Source organism: Mercenaria mercenaria, chromosome 4 (genome assembly GCF_021730395.1).
Source record: "Mercenaria mercenaria strain notata chromosome 4, MADL_Memer_1, whole genome shotgun sequence".
Lineage (NCBI taxonomy): Eukaryota > Metazoa > Mollusca > Bivalvia > Venerida > Veneridae > Mercenaria > Mercenaria mercenaria.
The window spans coordinates 35,631,319-35,653,916 of record NC_069364.1 but is presented as its reverse complement, the minus strand read 5'-3'; the positions used below and the strand labels follow the sequence as shown (position 1 = coordinate 35,653,916).

Genomic DNA, 22,598 nt, shown 5'->3' with positions numbered 1-22,598 from the left:
TTGGCGCGGTTTACGAATTTCTGTGACTGATTCGGGGTGCTCGCGGATGTTCATGCAGACAACCAGTCTGCGGTGTGTACATAAACCGGAACCGGAAAACATCGAAAAAAAATGCCTCAGTATATGCAGACAACAAAGACGAATAACTATATACGGACGTTACCGTCTCGGGGATTTTCATCCCCTATTACGCTGAAAAATTTACAATCCCGCAGCCTGACGGCCTAGAGGCTTAGCGGTCCGGCAGGCTCGTATATTTAGACGGAATACATACACAAAAAACTACATCTTCCGATAATTTTGGCGGACTTCAGTAAATATAGATAAAACACAAACATGATTGTGTTGTTTTTTAATTTCTTGTACTAGGCTGCGTTTCAAAATTAAACGACATTCCTGTTTGTGCTTGTTTAGTTTTAACGTTTGTATTCATATTTTCTTTATATTTATCGTTAATTCTAAAGCAGTTTTTTACTATAAATACACAAGTCTGCCGGGCTGCCAGGCAGCAAACTTGAGGCTGCTTGGACGCCAGGCCACTAGTCCGCCAAATTATCAGAAGATGTAGTTTTGTGTGTATGTATTCCGTCTAATTTCTGATAATCAAGCTAGATTATAAGACGTGGTTAACGTATATGTACACATAATATTTTAACTATTCCCATTAGTTTTTTTTATATGTAAATTATATATGTGAAACAATTTTAAAGAAACACATCTAAGATTCTGAAAATCTTTCTTCCCGAAAGATATATATAAAAAAATAAACATTTTACTATCGTGCATTAAACGTTTTGAAAACTTTAGAGATTCTGCACATGATACAGTATTTTTCGTCCATATTCGGTTTCCAACCATACTCATATTTTGCGGTTCCTGCAACTAACTCCTTAACTAAATAAACGACTTTCAAGTTTGATTTCATCTGACGCGGTCATTTAACGAATTGTAAAAACAGCTGTTATATCCTTTACTGGAGGCATATTTATAAATTACAATTACCGTAGAAATATTTAATAATTTATTCTAATATTTAATTTCGGGCGTGTGTTATGTGTTTTATCAGAGTGTGGGATCTTTGGTGATTTTAAAGCATTATTAGTATAACAAATGATTTTCTGATAACATTCATCATTTTATGATTCAGTGTATTGAAATCTTCAAATATTTTATTTCTTTCATTTTAAAAGAACACATCAGTCAAAATACTGTATTAACAAATGTTGAATAATTCTGGTTCATTCTACATAATGGCAATCCATAGTTTTGTTTTGCACACATAATGTTTTCGTCATTTATATATCTATTTTTTATGTTGACATGCATGATTTAAGTATATCAATCAGTATCTGTGTATTGCCACTGAATATATATGTTTGAATTTATAAAACGTTTTTATTGTATTCTGAATAGAAACATTGAAGGCCACGCGTGGAATAATTGTCAAGACCTTACTTGAAAGAAATTGTATAAAGTAGTCGATAATTGTCACTCTTTTTACCAAATTCTATACCATTTACATATTCCGTATTGTCAATATTTACATTTCACCCATAATTAAAGGTTAACAAAATGCTATTACCTTTATTTGCTATGTACGGTGTTTAGGAGACAGAAGCCGATATTACTGACTAGAATTTCAAGAGAGTACTTCATGGATTTTAGTTTTTCATTCCTAGAAGTTACAGGTTGGTGATAATTTGATTCATGATACTTTTGGAGATTTTTCTCAAAGTTTAAAACATAAATTCATGTTGTATTGAGAATTGGTTAACATTAATGAAACTGTAATTATCATATAAATTTCTGGCAAAAATCGGATCGATCAAAAGTCAGTAAAAACAATGAAATATATTTCAAATATATTAAATAAAACATGTATAAATGAGAACGATAAAATATATTCATATTAGCACTGACTATATTCTGCTTAAATCTAAAGGTCAGTTTGTTCATATTTCTTGTGTTGTATTTCTTATTTACATTGTAGCCACTATTATCATTATAATAGTCATGGAATGTTAAACAGTCAACGACAACGGGTGTTTTATTTTGATTTAATTTAAGAGATTTTATTAAACTTTAGCGCTAATGTATATACCGACACAAGGACGGCCCGCTGAGTTATAATATAACTTGTACATTTACTACGCAATATCAATAGGTAATGCACACAATTTTCAATGTTGTGTATATTCTTAGTGATGAATGGCTAAAATGTCTTAAATCCTGGAATCACACGGCCGTGTTTTTAACCGGAAGTACACTAAGAGACTGTGTGCTAGTTGTAGAGTGTCTCTGCCATGAGAAAAGTGCACAACTGAAGCTAAATTATCTAGTCTTCAATATGCATAGACATGGTAGTACCCATTGGTCGAACTGGTACTTTTAATTGAGAAATGTCCTTTTTTTTCGTTCATGACCAGGCCATATATGATATTTCTTAAGCACGATGTAACGATATTTGCTTAAGTGTATTTCTTATTTCTATCATGACTTCGTTTTCTGTAAGCAATTACTTAAGTTTTTTCTTGACTTTTTGGCCTGGTCAGTATATACGTACTTAAGAGTTTTATTTCTGGTCTGGTGCCAACAGTGACTAGACGGACAGTTGCATACTGACAATACTGCGTTGAACCCAATAGATACTTATCGGGCAAAATATAGTTATATTCTTTTTTCTCAATTTTATATATTTGTGTAGTAGACTATAGTGACTTCATCTCGTTAATACACGCACAGTATAAATACCAATCTGTAGAACAATATGTCTTCATAATTAAAACAACAAATCTACTAAAGCAATACTTGATCGGGTTGAAATTACTCTTAAATTCATACAGTATCTCCGCTGCGAAACTTGTACATACATAATATCGAACCAAAATAAATGGCAGAATAACTTTTGTCCGTTCTGGCGCATGAGTCTGTCTGTCTGCCCTTCATATTTCGGGAAAAAAATAGTAACCATTCAAGGCATTAACTTTAATCTTGGCAATCAGTAGGTAGCGATGAGACAATGTGCAGATTGCATGTACCAGGTCTGTATGTTGAAGGTCAAGGTCACAGATGGCGCTCAATGTCAAATTTGTCCCTCATAGCATACTAGTAACTTAATAGCCATTCGAGGTATTGACTTCAATCTTGGCATATGGTTAGGTGGCGACGAAACGACGTGCAGAGGGCATGAAACAGGGTTGTAGGTCAAAGGACAAGATCACACCAAGGTCAAATTTGTCTGTCATATTTTGTGTCCAGAGCTTAACTCAACAATCATTCAATAGGTTCTTTCTATTTGGTATCTAACGCACAACTATTTAAGGTACTGATTTTAAACTTGAAATATTGGTGGGTGGTGACAAGTTGGTATGAGGACTGCCACAATTCACATTGCTCTCCATCACCTCCGCCCATTCCCCGCTAAAATCACTTTATATTCTCGCGCCTTAATATAAACTTGGTTGTTGGCGAGAAATGCACATTTTCTCTTTATACTTAGAGTTTTATTTATGGTCTAGTGCAAGTGGTGACGGACAGGTTAACACTGGTAATACTGTTGAACTGTGTTAGTGTTCGTCCCTTGTGGTTGTTGGCAACAATGCTTCAAGGCATTTTGGAGCTAAGAAACAAAAAAACAGTAATGACCGTGACATAATAAAATTATAAGCATAGATCATGTATATGACACATTGTCTCATTATGGGAACCATTTGTGTGCAGTATTAAGATAATCTATCAATGCACATACATGTTATGGAGCGAAAACAAATTTTTACTTGACCTTCAATAGTGTCATTTCATTTACTGGCAAATCGGTATTAAAAGTGACCTTGACCTTTGGCCGACAGCCATGGGTCATGTCCGACAAATAGTCTATTCACTGGAAACTTTTCTGTGTAGTGAAAAAAATCCTTCAATGCAATTAAAAGTTATGGGGCAGAAACAAATTTCACTTGACCTTAAACAGTGACCTTGACCTTTAACCAGAAAGCATAGATCATGTGTTGACACATTGTCTCATCATGGGGAACTTTTGTGTATACCACTAAGATAATCCAAGCTATGGAGCGGAAACAATTTTTACTTGACCTTCAGTAGTTATCTCGACCTTTGTCATGTATGTGCATTATCTACATATTGACCTTTAAACACATAGCAAGTTTTATGAACCTAGCTTAAATACTTTTCGAGAAATTGCAGGATCAAGATTTGCGGATGGACAGATGGACGGAATGCATTCCTATAATCCCCTCCGGTGTTCCACCGGTATGGGACTAAAACTGCGTTAAACAAAACGGTTTCAAACTGTGTTCAACCTGTCACCTGTATTTTGTGTCCGGAGCACAACTTCAACACTATTCAAAGTATAGACTTTAAACTTGAAATATAATCTCTCCTACATACCCCTCCCCCGCTCCACCGAAAAAAAACGTTTAGTTTCTTGTGCCTTAATATTCCATCACAGACGCCGCACAAAAAAAAAAAAAAAAAAAAAAAAACACCCACACCCAAAAATGCTTTACCGTGTCCTCTTATCTAGAACTCTTCGGGCGTATACTGCCAAGCTTTGCGGAGTTATTGTTATTTTTCTACCGTACAACGTTTTCCACTCGTTTTAGGTCTATTTGTGACCTTTTAAAATGGACTAAAGTGGTAAATTAGTAAATCATATGATAGGACACTTTGATTTCGTTGAAGTTTATGTGTTTTATTTTTTCCTTAGGTCTAACTGTGGGCTTTACGATTAAAATAAATTTTAATTTAGCAATATTCAGAAGAAAGAATTTAAGCTGTACTTTAATAGTGTTAAATGTCTTCGTTAATGTATATAAATTAAAGAAACACACATGTGCATGCATGCGCACAACAACACTGGAAAAAGTGGTATTTACAACACGAACACCGTTCTTTGACGCAATACTTACCATAAATTTTCATAATATTTGGTCATTTTAGTAAATTCTTTCATAAGTGGGACAAACTTATGGCAAAAATATGTCATAAATTATTAAATCGCTGTCAAGACAGAACAATCAATGCAAATATTTTTGCCGTCCATTCAAAAACAGGATATGTCTCTTGTGTCTTAAAATGGAGTTTAAAAGTGTGGTTTTCTCAAGCAAAATAATATTAATATTGGACAAAGGAAAAACCTTAACTGTGTACGCGCTGAGGTAAATAATTGTGTATTGACCATTAAGTTCACTAATAGTTCAAACATCTTTTTTATCCAATGATAAGCGAAGGATTTTCAAAAAAGTAACCAACTTATATTCATATTATTTCATAATGATAACTGAAAAAATTGGTCCACTTAATCATGAAGTGGTACAAAATTAATGAGTATTCATTTTCCCGCCTACTATGGATTTCCCACATTCAGGGAGGCGGAGCAACTGCCAAAACAGGGACTGCATACAAGAAATAATGTGTCAATATAAATATCAAATTGTGCTGTTGTTTTTTCTTAAGCTGTACTTTCATAGGTCAAGTTTTACCTTTCTGCACCTTTCACTCTTTGTATTAGCTCAGCATTGACCGGGAAGTGCACTAATTGTTGCTATTTATATATGTCCAAATTTTCCTGTTGTTAATTAAATTCAAATGTAAACTGGAGGTCAATTAACCTCTACTGGTCTAAAAATGAACCAGAGTGCATAAACTTTAACCTGCATATTATATTTTCATTGAATAAGAATCTGAATGTAATACTACTCGATAAGTGAGTCGTCTACTATTTATTCATGATTTTGTGTACAGACAATGTTGGCCACACCTCCCAGGGAAATTCAAATCATGAAGTTCAAATCTTAAACTTTTTTTCTCAAAGCCACCTTTGGAAAACATAACAGAAACATATTATTAATAAGATATTGTAAAAAGTCACTATGTACAAATGTGCAAATTTAAAACATATCTTTCTACTGATTTAAGGTAATTTCAAAGAAGGGTTCCCTATGTGGTTTAGTTTACTTGAGACCGAGATGTTGCTGACTGACGAAAAGGGGCGTTTTAACTATAAGTCGGTTATAGATACACTTATTAACATTCTAATGCATTAAGTTTTGCCTTCACTACGCTACGCTCCGTTTCGGCAAACTTAATTGCATTAGAAAGTCAATAAATGATCTATAACCTACACATGAAGTTTCTACTGGGCAATGCAAGTTCACTTCTGCCTGTACAGATATTGAAAAGATTGAACTCAAGTTGAATATCATTTAATTTAATAAATGTTATCTCTCTCAAGAACTAGACCATGTAGATGGCGTCTTTTCATTTTTGGCCGGGTTTTCGAAGAAAAGTCCGGCTTGCTGATTAGGTATGTCCGGGCGGATGGATGGAATAATGAGTCTCATGTTAACCTTTTTGTTCATTCAATATCTGGAGAAGTATTTCATCTAGGACTTTGAAACTTCACAAGTATGTTGATCTTGATGTGTACATCACCCCTATTGATTTCAGGATCACTGAATCAAAGGTAAAGGTCACAGTGACCTGAACATTTGAAAATGGTTTCTGCATGATATCTGGACAAGTATTTCACCCAGTACCTTGAAACTTCATAGCTATGTTGGTCTTGATATGTACATAAACCCTATCGATTTCAGGATCACTGGGTCAAAGATCAAGGTCAAAGGGAACTGAACATGTTAGACTTTCTATTCACTCAATATCTGGATAAGTATTTCACCTAGGATCTTGAAACTTCATACTTATGTTGGTCTTGATGTGTACATAACTCCTATTGATTTCAGGGTCACTAGGTTAAAGGTCAAGGTCACAGGGTCCTGAAAATTTAAAATAGTTTCCGCTTAATATCTGGACAAGTATTTCACCTAGGACCTTGAAACTTCATAAGTAAGTTGGTCTTGATATGTATATGACTTCTATAAATATCAAGGTCACTGGGTCAAAGGTCACGGTCACAGGGACCTGAACATTGAAAATGGTTTCTGCTCAATATCTGAACAAGTATTTCACTTTGGACCTTGAAACTTCAGAAGTATGTTGGTTTTAATGTGTACATGACCCTATAGAGTTTAGGGTCACTTGGTCAAAGGTCAAGGTCACAGTGATCTGAACATTGAAAATGGTTTCCGCTCAATACCTGGAGAAGTATTTCACCTAGGACCTTGAAACTTCATAGGTATATTGGTCTTGGTGTGTACCTGACCCCCATTGATTTCAGGGTCAAAGATCAAGGTCACAGGGATATAAACATTGAAAATGTTTTTTTTTACTTTTAATTTTTACACCAATTTATTTCTTGAATTTCGTTTTTACCTGTCCATTTCTTTTTCCCCCCTTTCCTTCAATATTGCTTCAATAGAACTAACTCATTATCACCTAATTCGGAAAATCCGGCCAAAACGCCGTCAGGCGTTAGCTGCTTGTTGCCAAAGGGGTCCGACACGTGCAAAGGGGTCACCTTAATATGGCATAATAAATAGTCCAAAGCCACTGGGGGCAAAAACATGGGTCACTAGATATATAACTAGTCTCAGTTATATATCTAGTGATCCATGTGTTTACCCTCAGTGGCTTGGGACTGTTTACTATGCCATATTAAGGTGACCCACACGTGTCGGCCCCTTTGTGTGTTGCTATTGATTTAATAATAATCCGTGAGTTTTATTTTTGTTCCCTAAATTGTATTTCTACATGAATCAAACCACACTGCGATAACAATCGACATTGTTTGATCTTGGATAAAATGCCCACCAAGTTGATTTAATTAAGCATTCACATAATAGATGAAAATAAGTTTGGAACTAAAATGAATGAAACAGCAAGGTTTGTAAAACTTAAACAGTAATGTTTCGTAGATTTTTTATGACACAAAATCATTCTTTATCGAAAGAATACGGTTCAATAAAGCTTCCATTACATATAAGCTTATATCTTAGGAGGGCTGTCACTTTCTATAACAAGATAATTTTTCTGTTCTGACTTGCAGAATAAGTGAAAGAGGTCCAGATCTTTAAAAAAAAAAAAGGTTTGCAAAAGGCCATATTGATTAAAGACGCATACATAAAATATATATCAAATAAAAGCTGTAAAGTCAGAGGTGTAGGTAACCAAAAATTACAATAGGCATTTAACATTTATATTGTAAAAATAACTTAACGTGAATACGAGATAATACTATTTTGATTTACTGTCTACAGACCTGTTTCAGGAGTGAGAGTTAAATAGCGACTTTCAATGTAGCACTATTTCCGACAAAGCGTAAGCTCACCGTATTTTTTAAACTATTAGAAATTCATGTTTGTTTCAAACACGCTCAAATGTTAGATAAATATTTTTTTACTTCGTATTTCAGATCCATGACGTTCCTGAAATGCCTCCGCAAATGAGTAGCGAAAAATTCATCCGCGCTGAGCGTAAGAATCGGCTGGAAACGCACAGGTTAAAAGTTACATACAGACACTACGACAAAGAAACAGTTAGGTTAAATTATGAAATTGATCGAGAAAAACGGAGCATAACAAAATCATTCCGAAATGTTATTAAGACTTCCGGCGCAAGTGATCTCGGAATTCCGCCAAAAAACGACAAGGACACAGACTTTGAAAAATGTCCATCTTATATGCAGGGATTGAAGCTTAGCAACAAACGCTTGATGGAATGGCGGGAATGCGAGAAGCAGCTAGACAAATTCATTATGCACCATGAATTAGAGCGGGCTAAACAAAAACGGAAGAAATGCTTGAAGAAAAAGAACCCCGGTTTTGAATTTAATCCTCCAAAGAAATTTAACGATATTGACGATGACGTATTCGTTGACAACGAAAGACTACTAACTAATGATGCTTCTTCGCCAGTTGATATTCTCAAAGACAATCCAAGTAATTCTTCTGAGGTTTTCGATATCAAAAAATGGGAGTCAGATATAATTGATAGCTACAAGTCAATGGTGTGCCAAAATCCACATGTGACAAGCAACGAAGGCGATACAAAGTACAAACTGAAATCTAAATCATCACCCACATTTTCATCTCGAATCAGTGAACCTGACGAAGAAAAGAAAAAGCGAGTAAGACCCCACACTGCACAACCAAGGATCCGACCCTCGTCAGGACGATTGTCCACACCTCAGAGACCTGCTTCCGCAACCGTTAGGTCTGAAAGTCAGTCGCCGTTTCTCATTACTAAAGATAGCATTTATATCAAAACAGGACAAAGCTTTGAAAAGCTCGTGGAAAATAGACCAGTTGACACACCAGTTATGGTGAATAATTACTTAGATGCTCCGTCCTTGAAACCTCCTGCTACAAACACAGAAAAAGAGCCTAGCATTGCTTCAATCAGTACATTATGTCCTGTGCAAGAGGGCAACGAAGAAGACGAAACCGATGACGTAGCTACTGACAAAATGAATGAGGACGAAAGGGATACAGAAGCTCATTCGGATGATGAGAAAAATGACCAAACAGTTAGCACAGCTCTCGGAGAAAATAAAATGCAGTCAGAGTTGTCTTTGAAATTTCAGCTTCGTATGAGACAGAAATTAGAGAGAACGCGATCAGCAAGTTCTGGTATGATAGGACAAATGCCAAGTAATCGAAACCATTTCAAACAGTCCAACTCTGATTTAAGTTCCTACGTGGAAGGAAGCCGTAGAACTCGAAGGGATTCCGGATCTGCGTCAAGCATGATCAGTATGCCAATGTCAAGGACAGGATCATTTGTTTCTAGTCATAGGCCAAGCGAATCGCTCGGCATAGCGGCTGATATTGAAGAGATCCAAAGAGGACAGGATAAATTGCTTAGCGAAATAAAACCTGAGAAACCTCTATCTACTAATAAACTTGTGTCAGTAACAAAGATAGTTCGTGCTGCATTGACATTTTCAAGGGTTGCCCGCAAGAGGGCACTACAAAAAATGCAAAACGAAAACTCGTCTGATGCACACGAGATCGTGCGTCAAGAAAGGATAAGGAAATTGCAATCGCGACAGAATGTACTTAATACAATAGCTAGTCAATGGCAGACAGATCCAAGTACTCTGATAGAACAGGTTGAATAAATAACTTAACTTGTTTTTAAAACCCATTGCTGAAAAAAGGTTTACACAGTGAAAATCAAAAGTAGATCTACTTTTACCAAATCTTGCACATAGAAATCACCAATGCGCTTTCACAGTAACTCGGAAATGAAGGTTTCGAAAAATAACGTACATCCGGGGGCTTTAAATGAAGATTAACATTAATGAGGAAATAAAGTTGCATGACTATAAGGATCTTACATGCCTATCTTTGTGAGACGGGGTTTACCTTAACCGAGGGATAGTGTGGAATTAAAAATATAATAGAATCTATTACGCATCGGAATGACAATGATTTTATTCTTGAAAGAGCAAATCACTAAATGAGGTATATTATTTCGACTCTAACACGTTTCCAAGCATTTTTAAGTACACCCTTGACAACATCCATAATATATTTGCCTTTTTCCGTTGGTTTATTTTCCAGCGCGCTATGCCGTTTGACGCTATGACGTAATAATTGTGACGTCAGAAAAATGAATTGTTGTATAATAACACACAATATTCAGCCGTCTTTGTTTAATAGAAAAATGAATCAGGTCGTGTTAGAATGCATGTTAAAATTTAGATCTATCTGTAAACTATGTCAATAATTAGCTGGGCTTAACCTTTTTTTTATAGGTTATTAGATTTGTTCGACTTAAGGTGGAATGCGCCTAATTTGAAGTTGTTGGGTTCCGACATTTGTTTAATATGAAATTTAGCATATTCCTCACAGAATGCGTATTTTACTTTTTTGATATTTCTGTAACTTTTTTTTCTCTGCAAACCTTCAAACACAACCATTGACGTCCATTTTTTATGAACCGCGATTTCACGTCCATCAGACAGTTTTCGTAAATTGTTCTTTTCATTCTACAAGAATCGATTTGCTTGTTTCTCGTCATATTTTCTTTTAAAAATGTTTTTAAAATGGTGTATAATTTGTGGAGATCATTTTAACGTAAAAGTCGATATTTACGTTAAAGTGACGTCAGAGCGACAAATATGACGTTGAGTTTTGAATAAAAAATTTGCTTTATTCTTGTCTCATTTATTTATTTATTTATTTTGTTGGATTTAACGTCGCACCGACACATGATAGGTCATATGGCGACTTTCCAGCTTTAATGGTGGAGGAAGACCCCAGGTGCCCCTCCGTGCATTATTTCATCACGAACGGGTACCTGGGTAGAACCACCGACCTTCCGTAAGCCAGCCGGATGGCTTCCTCACATGAAGAATTCAAGGCCCCGAGTGAGGCTCGAACCCACATCGATGAGGGGCAAGTGATTTGAAGTCAGCGACCTTAACCACTCGGCCACGGAGGCCCCCTTGTCTCATTTAAACCCAAACGATAGACTTTGACCAAAAACTAACATGATGATGAAACTTTATTTTCTGTCGATTGAAGGAATAAAATTATGGGGTCACCGAATTCATTTTCGCGTAAAATTACATTACGCTACCCCTACCCCCAAATCACAAGATAGCGCAATTGAGTATTTTTTTTTTCAGTATCTCCGCTTTTTTCGATAAATCTACCATTTTGTTTTTCTTAGTACAATTAAATCAAAATACGCTTTATTTCATTAGCAATTATGTGTGCATTTGTTTATGATCGCAATAACCATAAACTCCTATGTCCATGATCGCTTTAATCATAGATGCACAAGAAAATAAACGCATCTCATCGCTTATCATTCTGTTTATGGTCGCAACGGCCATAAACGCGCAGCATTACACATATTTGTTTATGATCGCAATAACCATAAACGCACATGTCTATGATCGCTATAATCATAGACGCACATGAAAATAACTGTTATATATGTTTATGATCGCAATAACCATAAACGCATCTGCCAAAAATTAGAGGATACACGGGTTTACCTCCTAGTATAGCTGATCGAGCGAATCCTGGCCTCTAATTGCTACATTTAATTTGAAGATGCTAGCCACTCCAGTTACTTCACCGTAGTGAACCAAGATCAGGGGAAGTAATCCATACAAGCCCTAAAAGAATAAATACCGCCTAAATGATCTCCCTTGGTTTACCAGACTAACCTTAAACTATTACTATGGGACAAATGACGATTCGACAAACGGTTGACTAGAATTTTCCGCCACAGCAAACTGCATTTAAACTATTGTGTCGACATTTAATGCAGTTTGTCCTCCAAAATTCTAGGCTTGATTCGACTATCATCCCCAATTACTCTCACGCCCGGCTTATCCTGAAACATGGCGATGGCCTCAAAAAGTGTTAATAGGTACATGTCATTACCAACTAGCGATAAGTGCGTTCCGTCAGAGCGGTAAAACCCAGGTGTTTGACGATCAATATTAGTATGTATTATAACCCTGCCACTGGAATGCTTGAGAACATGTTGCTTCATTTTCCTATTAATTCGCTTTCTTTTTAAATCTAAAACTTTCACAATCTGCGGTGTATTAGATGATTGCACCCACTGTAGACGGGACAAAGTGTATGTCCAGACAACTAACGCTTCCGGAAAGCATTTGAATAAATAATCAAAATTGTTTGTCAACTGTCTTGTAATTTTACATATGTTAGAGCTAGTAATATCATTTCCTCCCAAGTGAAGAACAATAATACTTGGGTTCTTGCTTAGTGAATTCTGATATGTTACTAAACGAAAAGACAAAAGACAATGTTAACTGTGCTTACTACGAATTTACATTTCGCTCACAAAATGTTACGACGTTAAAGGTTTCGTACGCATTCGCATCTCTTTGAACTGGATCAAGCGTACGCAAATATTTACAAAAATAATAAGGCATTATTTCTATAGCAACAAGTAAAAAATTGCTGCAAGATGCAGCAAATAGATGGTCGCACGGCCAAAAAAACAAAGTGTTAGTAGTAGTCTTCTGTATCAGTGAAGTTATATTTCACCAAAGATGATAGTGAAAGTGGAATGATAGAGAATAAAACAGAACAACCAGAAACTGCAGTTGTTGCAGCTAGATCTGTAAATGTGGCACACTGCTACTCATCCAAGATCACCTGAGGAAATTAAAAACAAGAGGGCCAAGATGGCCCTAGGTCGCTCACCTGAGAATCACATCATAACAGTGTAAACTTTTTTGACCTAGTGATTTCATGGAAACAAATATTCTGGCCAATTTTAATTAAGGTTGGACAAAAAATGTGGTCTTTTGAGTTTAAACAAGTATTTTCTTAGATATGACCTTTGACCCTAGATGACCCATATTCAGATTTGACCTAGATTTCATGAAGGTAATCATTCTGACATAATTTTATGAACGGATCAATTGAAAAATACATGTACAGCCTCTATCGCGTACACAAGGCTTTTATTTGATTTGACCTAGTGTCCTAGTTTTTGACCCTAGATGACCCCTTTTCGATCTTGGCCTAAATTCCATCAAGGTTATCATTCTGACAAAATTTCATGAAAATCAGTTGAAAAATACAGCCTCTATCGCATACACAAGCTAAATAATGACAGATAGACGACAGACGCTGGACATCGAGTGATCACAAGAGCTAAAAAATCAAAGAGTACAAATATGCCCCCAAGAGTAAACAAAATAGTGGGGAATAAATTAATATTAAGGTAAATACTGTATTACAGCAACTTGAGTAAATAAAATGCATTTTCATATTTTATCTGTAGATCTTCTATAAAAACTGGAAAAAGTTAACTTCACAACGTGACAGTTCGCACAGCCAGACCAGGATTCGAACCTGGAACCTCCCCAAAACACAAATTACCATACATAATTTCCTCAATTTTGGGTTGCTCTGCCAATTGAGCTATCTGGCCAGTGGAACTGCAATATCATAGCAATATCACTTAAGATAAATTTTCGATTTCTAGTTTTTAAAGCTGAAAGGGAGTATTAAAATGTGAAAAAAATGGTAATGGGGATTTCAGTATTCATTTAAGTTTTCAATTCTGCATATGTTACCCTACGGCTGGTGTTACGCGATCGTATAGAATATTGTTCCTTCGCGTTGTGTCTTTGGTGGGTAATCAAGAGCTCATATGTATGTGAAACGAGAAGAGATGGAAAATAAACAAACACACTGTCAGTTTTATATAATGTATTAATTGTTAACTAAAATGTGCAGATATAATCACACGCGAGCCTCTCTCTGTATTAACGTATATACAAGTCAAAATAGATAAAACAGTTAATAGTAATATAATCCCAAAATGTCTTTCAATACAGCACACCCTGACGCAGAATTGGTGGCTGGAAAATAATGTGTATACTCTACAAGTATCTATCTAACAGTGCGCGCCACAGTACCGTGGGCTTTGGGTTTTATAACAACTATGTGACCTTTGACTGTCTAGACATGAGGACATAGTTACTATTAGCTTCTTTCTAAATATATGTTTGACCAATGCCCATTTGATCGGGTCAACTATATGTCACGCGTATACCTGTGTGACCGGTTAAGGTATTTCATGTATAAACTGAAATATACGAATATACATGAAAGATGGAATGCTAGATATCATAATGACCTGGGTAAACGTTAAAGTATAACATTCGCCCCTTTCTAGAAAAAAGGATTAAATCATATTTAATTGATTTAATGCTTTTTAACTTAAATGCAAAACAGCAATCAAAAATCTGATCAAAAATCTAAATGCTAGAGTAGAAGCAACAAAAATAATTAAACGGAAAACAAATGTCTTAAACAATTAAATAAGTATTTGACTACTATAAATTTTATGCTGAGTGCACACAAGGTAGATTACAAGTAAGCGATATGCGAATAATTGACAATAATATTTCGACAAAGTTTTGCCGGGGGTAAACTATGATTTCTGAAATATGCTTGATTAAATTACTAGCTAATAAAAATGTTAAGGTAACCTAACAACAAAAATGAGAGAGTATTTAAATAAAAATACAATCCACGCGAGTTATAATTTTTTTTTTTTTTTATTTTACAAAATAATCCACGCGATTTATTTTTCTTCATTTGTGTCCATCGGTCTTCTTGGTAGTGATGAGTAGTTGGAGTGGCCTAGGCGTAGTGGTGACTAGTTGGAGCTCGAACTTGACCAAGGACTAAGGGCTTACATTCTGTCGACCTTGCCATATATCTGCCTGATATATCCGTCACAGGGGTTTACGATACTCATGGCCTTAGTAATAACGTGTAGATAAACCAATATTGTGTTATAACATGTTCGTTATAACCTATGTTCGCATGGAGTAATCATAGAAAATTTAGCCAAAGTTTAATAGTAATTTGTGTCTGCTTGGAGATGTTATCGTTACATAGCTAAAGTCCTGTTGCTGCATTTGTAACTATAATGTATTGTCCACATTCCAGATAACTAATGTATCGTACTTTTAGACGTCGTAAATGTTAACTGGAGGAAGAAAACGCACTTAGGTGAAAATACAGATAAACTGCGAGCGAGTGTCCATCACTAATGAGGCATCGTCGTTGACTAAAATTATTTACATGTCATGTCAATTGCATTATGTACAAGCATTCCGCTTGTTAAAAGTTCAAGTCATACAGTAACACAAGTTCATATAAAATATACGTAATCCACAATTGTAACTCAAATATCACTATGTACAGAATATATCAGTCATATAAATTCATGTCGACATTATTTCTCTTCTACGTCTGGGTACAATTTGACGTAATCATTTCCAACTGTTGGAGCGGAAGCCTCAATCGACTTTGGATTGTAGATCAGGATATTTTCCTTAGCCGAGGGGTCGGCAGCATCCGCTTTCTTCCAAGCAACCATGTAGTCAGATTTATTATTGCCTTTACTTCCAGAATTTCGGCGAAGCCAACCCTTAAGTACCTTAAGGTTAACGAATTTGCAACATGTGAACATAATGATCCCCAAAATTAAAAGTACTACTAAGATTATTGCAACATAAACCCAGAAAGGCAATCCTCCCTCTTCAGGCATTTCGACCTGTCTTAAATTTGCTAATTCATTTATTAAGGAGGGCATTGGAATCTCTGGTAGACTCTTAAGGTGTTCAGGTAGTTCCTGTTTTGTAAAGTTTGGTAATTTTGATACAAAATCACCCCACAGGATCTCTGTACTGATATTAAAACTTGAGGTTATAAGACGAACTGTTTCGTCTGTTATTTGTCGATAAAGGTCAAAGCTAGAGTGAGCCGTTAAAGTAAGGTAATCACCCTTCGCTATACAACCTCGTTGTAACTTAGTGATGCCCGCAGGCGGTGATAGAATCAATGGATTCGAAGTTACACCTCTAACATCTTGACAAGTGAGAGATAACCTTACTGCATGGTCAGTGATAAATAACCAAATACCTGGGGTTATTTGCGTCGCAAGTGGTAGGCGAACATTTGGCATGACTATCCTGTTGCAATAAGTATTTATCTCCTTACGATTTTGTAAATATAAATGAACCATACATTGTTTTGATATTTGTATGGAGTACAGGCGGACTTTACCTCGCAGTAACCTAGGGCCTTATTTGAGCAGCTGGCCAGTTCACTGTCAGTCAGAACGGCATAATCGTGTCATATCTGTTATTAAATGCAATTCCTGTGCCCTCAAGTTGGTATTTTGCAAGTAGTGTTTGTGTGTTTGGTGCTTGAGAGCTGTTACTTTGTATTGCGATGGGCATGTTTATCACTTTATATGTTAAACCGTTCATATTGTTCAAGTACAGGGACATGTAAAATAATAATAATTTTGTTGGCCACTAACATTCCAGTACAGAGCATATTTTGGTAATAAGACCACAGTTGAGTGTTTTCATCATACGGTAGTTGTAACTTTGGGCGGTAAATTAGATCGAATTTCAGATAGTATTGATGCGAGTGAAACTGGCTCAATAATTGCTGGTGCGAGATGAGACAGTGCAACGGCAGCTAACTGTATTTCAAGGTGTTCATACAAGCTAAGGCCACGTGAAATTAGTTCCTTGAAGTTTTGAATCAGGTTTGATAGTTGAAGGTATGTTTGTACAAATTCTGTGAATTTAACTAATTCTTTGTGAATATTTTCTTCGAAATTAGACAAATCTGTGTGTAACTGTTCCATGGCTGTAAGGATTTGATTAATTGTTTCACGATTTTCAGACACACCTTGTTTCGTAACATTGAGTACTGTTAAACTTTCATCGAGTACATGCAGAATTGTTTCCTGAGTCCCTGCCAGTTTTGCAACATTTCGCCTAACAGCATTTATTTGATCATCCGTGCTCACGCCAAATAATCCGTGAAATAATGAGCCAATAAATGGAAGCAATGATCGCTTATTCCTAATGAATTTGTTGTTATTGAATTTAGAGCGCAATTTTAAGTAAGTGTACTTAAGTCGACTCAGTTCCTGTTCTAAACTTTTTAGTGTAAGCACGAAGTTCGGATTTGTTTTAATAGCGTCATATTTTAATATGGTTTGCCTAATAGTTCTTTCGATCTTATCAGCATCTTCAGAAATGTTAGTGATAAATTGGTCATAGGGATCTAAGTCTAGGGTGAGTGCTAATTTCCATGCACTACGGGTGAAAGTAACCTGATTACTTTTCATAAACACCACGTTATCTCTTAACGTGATAGTATTGGCTTTGGGAAATACGACAAGCAAAAGTGCAATATATATCTGAATAATCATAATGATGACCTGAAACGACAAACGAATTGTTTTGTCAACTATTGGTTTCACAAGGACATCATTATACAGTGAATTTAACATAAACTGGTCTATGTTGATTTTTAGTCAAGATATCAGTGACAATCCGCGGCCGTCTTCACAAGTTAATTCGCCTAAGGCAGTATATTCGTAAATAATGTCATTACAATGCTGTATAAAGTTTATACATTGCAGTCGAAATTGACCACTAAAATTACAATAATTGTGGCTATATACTCTTATGTATATAAACGCCATTGTCTTACTTTGACCTGTGAGTCAAATGCAAAATGAAATCATAAATATATACAAAATAAACTGAAGCCTTTCTACAACATTTTAGCTAGAGCGTCAAGTATGGTCTTGACCTGAGCATTTTGTCATTTACGTCAGACGACTGGTTCGTGCAATTTGAACAGGCTGTCTTAATGTCACCTCCAGGCGATTTTACCTGTCCTATTTCAGCAGTAGTTTTACACTGCGGCAGTGAAGGTTTAATTTCCGGATCATTTAACATGTTAACCCCCATGGGAGATTCGCTTGTAGAGTTTTCATTTTCTGAAGAGTATGGTGTATCGGTCGGGACATTAGTTATTGATTTATGCGTTTAGATTGCACTTGTTTTTTAAGCTTAGTTAGCTCGGATTCACTATCAGTGCTATCAGAGGACGATAACTGTTCCCGTAGTCTTTTTTCTACGTAGTTTTTCTTTGAATTTCTGCTAGTGGGGTCACTATCAGAGCTAGCAGACGAATCAGTTCTTTCGCGACGTAACCTATTTGTCACCTTTTGGGGACTGTTTGTGAGTCTGACATAGAATTGTCGCTATCTGCGTTGGATTCAGAGTCTGAGGGGGGTACTGCGTACGTTGATTTCCTAGTTCTTTTATCAATATTGACCTTGGGTGCTTCCATTCATCTATATTGGCCGCTTTTATGTTTCGAGCATGAGCATGGACGGTGGTACCATCAAGTACATGCCTTAGTACAAAAGTGAGCGGGGTCTTTTTCTCAACAATGCGATAATATGGTGTGTACCTATGATCAAGTTTGCTTTTCCTGGCATTATTCTTTAGAAATACTGCCTGGCCTACATCTAAGGTAACCTCTGTGGCATTACGGTTTGCATATTCTGCCTGCTTCCGTTTAGCCTTTTTTCATGTTTTGATAAGTAACTCTGAATGCTTTGTGTTGTTGCTCAAGGGCAATTTTATGTTCTTGTTCACCCATGTATCGCCTGCGCGGGCGGAGCAAGTTGTCAAGAGGTAACTGAGGGTCACGACCATACATAAGGAAGAACGGGGAAAAACCTGTAGTTTCGCAAGGGCTGAAGCGATAGCTTGCTACAGCAGCTTGCAGACCTACATCCCAGTTTTGTGGTTCTGTTGTTTTGGACAGAATATCTTTTAGACTCCTGTTGAATCTTTCAACCTTACCATTAGCATTTGGAGAATAAAAACTTGTTTCAATTTTCGGTATGTTTAATTCTTTAGTTACGTAATCCATTACTTCATTCACAAATTCTCCTCCGTTATCACTAAGAAGTGTTTTCATTGCTCCGTATCGAGGGAAAATCTCCTCAATAATTATTTGAGCGACTGTTTCTGCAGTCTTATTCTTAATTGGGAACACTTCGGCATAGCCTGTAAGCCAATCAACAAAGGCTAGTATATATCTGTTTCCAGCCAACGCCTGAGGTAGTGGGCCGGTTATGTCTACACTGACTTTAGAAAAGGGGTAGTTAGGTATTTCTGTGTCCTGTAGCGGAGGTTTTTGTGTGCTTTGCGATCTCATTTGACAGACTACACACTTTGAAACATATTCAAGTACATGTTTGTACAAGTTGGACCAGAAATATTTCCGCTTGATAGCGTCGTAACACTTGTCTGCACCCTGATGACCTAGCTCGTGATATTGTTTAAGTACTGCGGTTCGCAGGTGGGATGGGACACATAGCCTGAGGACGGGTTCACCGTCTGGGTCAGAGATATAATATAAGATATCATCCAAAACTACGTATTTGTTCATAGCTTTGGCTGGGTCATGAACTCGTAACTGCTTTCTTATCTGATTGAACGATTCGTCCTTTAATTGCTCTTTCGACATGTCTATGTCTGTTTGGTCTAAAATTGGTTTTGCAACATCCTCGGGCTGATTTGGGACATAACTTACAAATTCCTTCGGATTGATCAAGTTGGTGTTAATAACATTGACCTGGAATGTATTATCGTTAATGTCAACATAGCGGTCAATTGCCGCCTCTTCCTCAGGACTGAGAGGAGGGTGTGGCATGCGGGATAGCATGTCAGCACATGTGTTTTCACGCCCACTGATGTATTCAATTTCCACATCATAGCCTGAAATAGCTAACGCCCACATTTGAACTTTCTTATTGGTCATTGGTGAGCTAAGTAGATGGACTAGTGGTTTATGGTCTGTCCGGCAAATCACTGGAGCGTTTCTAATGTAAACCCCTCAAAAGATTCAAGCCCAATTTTCAATGCCAGGGCCTCCTTCTCTATCGTGGAGTATCGCTGCTGAGAGCGGCTTAATTTGTGAGACAAAAAGTGTATTGGCCTTTCGCAAGGCACATTTGGCAGAATGCTGTCTTCTGGGTCACAAGTTTGCACCAAGACTGCCCCGATACTGGTATCCGACGCATCGGTATATATTACGTAACCTTTCGTAACATCAGGGTAAGCAAGATGTGGAATAGCAGTAAGGTCATCTTTTAGTGCTTGAAAACTTTGTTGACATTCTGGGGTCCAATTAAATCTGGCGTATTTGCGTGTGAGTGCAATTAGGGGTTCAGCCATGCGTGAAAATGCAGGGATCATTCTTCTGTAGTAACCTATCAATCCCGATGAATGATCTCACTTCACGCACACAAGCCGGTGTGGGCAAGTTGCGTATTACTTTTTACTTTTTCAGGATCAGGTTTTATACCCTTTTCACTGACAACAAAGCCTAATAATTTGTTTCTGGTTGCATAAAGCTGCACTTGCTTAGCTTAAGTTTAAGGTTGTGCTGCCTTAAGCGATTAAATACAGTGCTTATGTGTTCTAAATGAGATTCAAGTGTAGGAGACACAATAATTATGTCGTCTAAATAGGCCATTGCGAATGTTTCGCAGTCTTGCAGAACTATTGACATAAGCTCTTGGAACACCCCGGGGGCATTACAAAGGCCGAAGGGCATTTTACGGAAGGCAAATAGGCCTAAGGGCGTTTGAAATGCTGTCTTTTCTTTATCCTTAGGATCCATCATGACCTGCCAGTAACCACTTTTCAAGTCCAGTGTCGTAAAGAATTTTCCGTTCCCGAGTCGTGCTAGCATTTCATCTATTCTAGGGAGGGGCCACGAGTTTCTCTTGGAGACAAAATTCAAGGGGCGGTAGTCCACGCAGAATCGCTTAGTATTATCTTTCTTATTGACTAGAACGACTCCTGAAGACCCAAAGGGGAACGAGAGCGTTCAATAATACCTGCCTTCAACATATCCTTAACTGCTTTTTCAATAATGGGTCTATTTTCAAAGGAGTAAAGTATGACTTCGCTTTTATAGGGCTAGCATCACCAGTGTCTATTTTCATCGTAACCGAATCAGTCTGGCCTAAATCCATATCGCTCTTTGCGAATAAATCAGTGTTTTGTTTTATCAACGGTTCAATCAATTTTGCATATTTACCTGGACAGTTGATATCGCCCGGAGCGAATTCAGACATAACTTTGTTTTGTCAGGTTCACAAGATTGATTTTGCTGATTTTCAAGTGTAATTATATCCACCTCATTAACTTTCTCAGCTTTTGCGACAATACAATTTTTCTTCAGGCAAATCGTCTTGTTTGTGCTGTTTACAATTACAAGCGGGAATTTCCTATCTTTACGGACATTAACCACACAGGTAGTTACCAAAAGTCCCGGTTCAGTGCTTATGAAACCTTCTGTTACTGGTGAAATTTCGTATGTTGCCGGGGAAAATTAGGATCTTTCTTAAGTTTACCTATACATTGGTATGCAGTTTGTGGCTTTAATATAACCTTTTTGTGCAACCTAGCAATCGAATGAATATGTATGTCAGATTCTAAAGGCACATAAGTTTTACCCATACGAAGACGGTGTAAGTCGCAGTAAATACGAACGCCAAATTTAAACATCCAATCTTTTCCTAAAATAACATTTTTGGTCATATCAGATACTACATAGAAATTGTGATTTAATTTTGTTCCGCCAATGTAAAATGGAATATTTACTTGACCTAAAACTTTTAATTGACCTCCATTGACTGACTGCAAATTAATATTGATCTTTTTAGATAATTTTGTTTCAAAAGGTAGCGAGTCGTAAACTCGTTTATGAATAAGTGTTACCTCACTTCCGCTATCTACTAGAGCTCTGTATTTATTTTTGCCTATCTTAACTAAACATGAATTTGGATTGCCTGCTATATTAACTTGATATGTAATTTTTGAATTATGTTGCTTATGTTGTTTAGAGCTCCCAAGCCGGCTTCAAAGCGTGAGGAGCGTGCTAGTTTAAATGTGAGGTTGCTTGTTGTGTATTTGTGAGTATTTTGGCTGCTGTGTGTTTTGTCGTGCGTGTCTATTTGTGTTTTGTAACTGAGGGCACCTTATACGAATATGTCCTTTCTGACCACAGTGCCAGCACTCAATGTCGGCATTTCTGTTTAACCTTTGCCTGTATTGTACTGCATTAACAGTATTAGGTGGGGCTCTTTGTACACGACAATATCTCGCCGTGTGACCTTTTCGGTTGCATAGCTGACATCTACGGGTGGGGCGTACATGATCTATTTCCATAGGCTCCTTATGCCTTTGAGCTGTTTGTGAGGGTCGCCTATCAAAGTGACCATAATCTCTCCCAGATCTGAGTGAGAACCTTTTCCTTAAATTT

At 36.8% G+C, this 22,598-nt stretch overlaps 1 protein-coding gene across 1 annotated transcript; it reads left to right on the top strand.

Moving 5' to 3' along the window:
- The first annotated feature begins 1,539 nt into the window (after positions 1 to 1,539).
- On the top strand, positions 1,540 to 11,072 carry LOC123551442 (uncharacterized). The gene is made up of 2 exons (XM_045340382.2): positions 1,540 to 1,688; positions 8,327 to 11,072. The coding sequence occupies exon 2, from the start codon at positions 8,345 to 8,347 to the stop codon at positions 10,031 to 10,033; it is 1,689 nt and encodes a 562-aa protein (XP_045196317.2). The 5' UTR covers positions 1,540 to 1,688; positions 8,327 to 8,344; the 3' UTR covers positions 10,034 to 11,072.
- Positions 11,073 to 22,598: the final 11,526 nt, after the last annotated feature.

What these genes read in the sequence shown, in the direction of transcription:
- LOC123551442 (XM_045340382.2), top strand. Translation starts at nt 8,345, where the DNA reads ATGCCTCCGCAAATGAGTAGCGAAAAATTCATCCGCGCTGAGCGTAAG.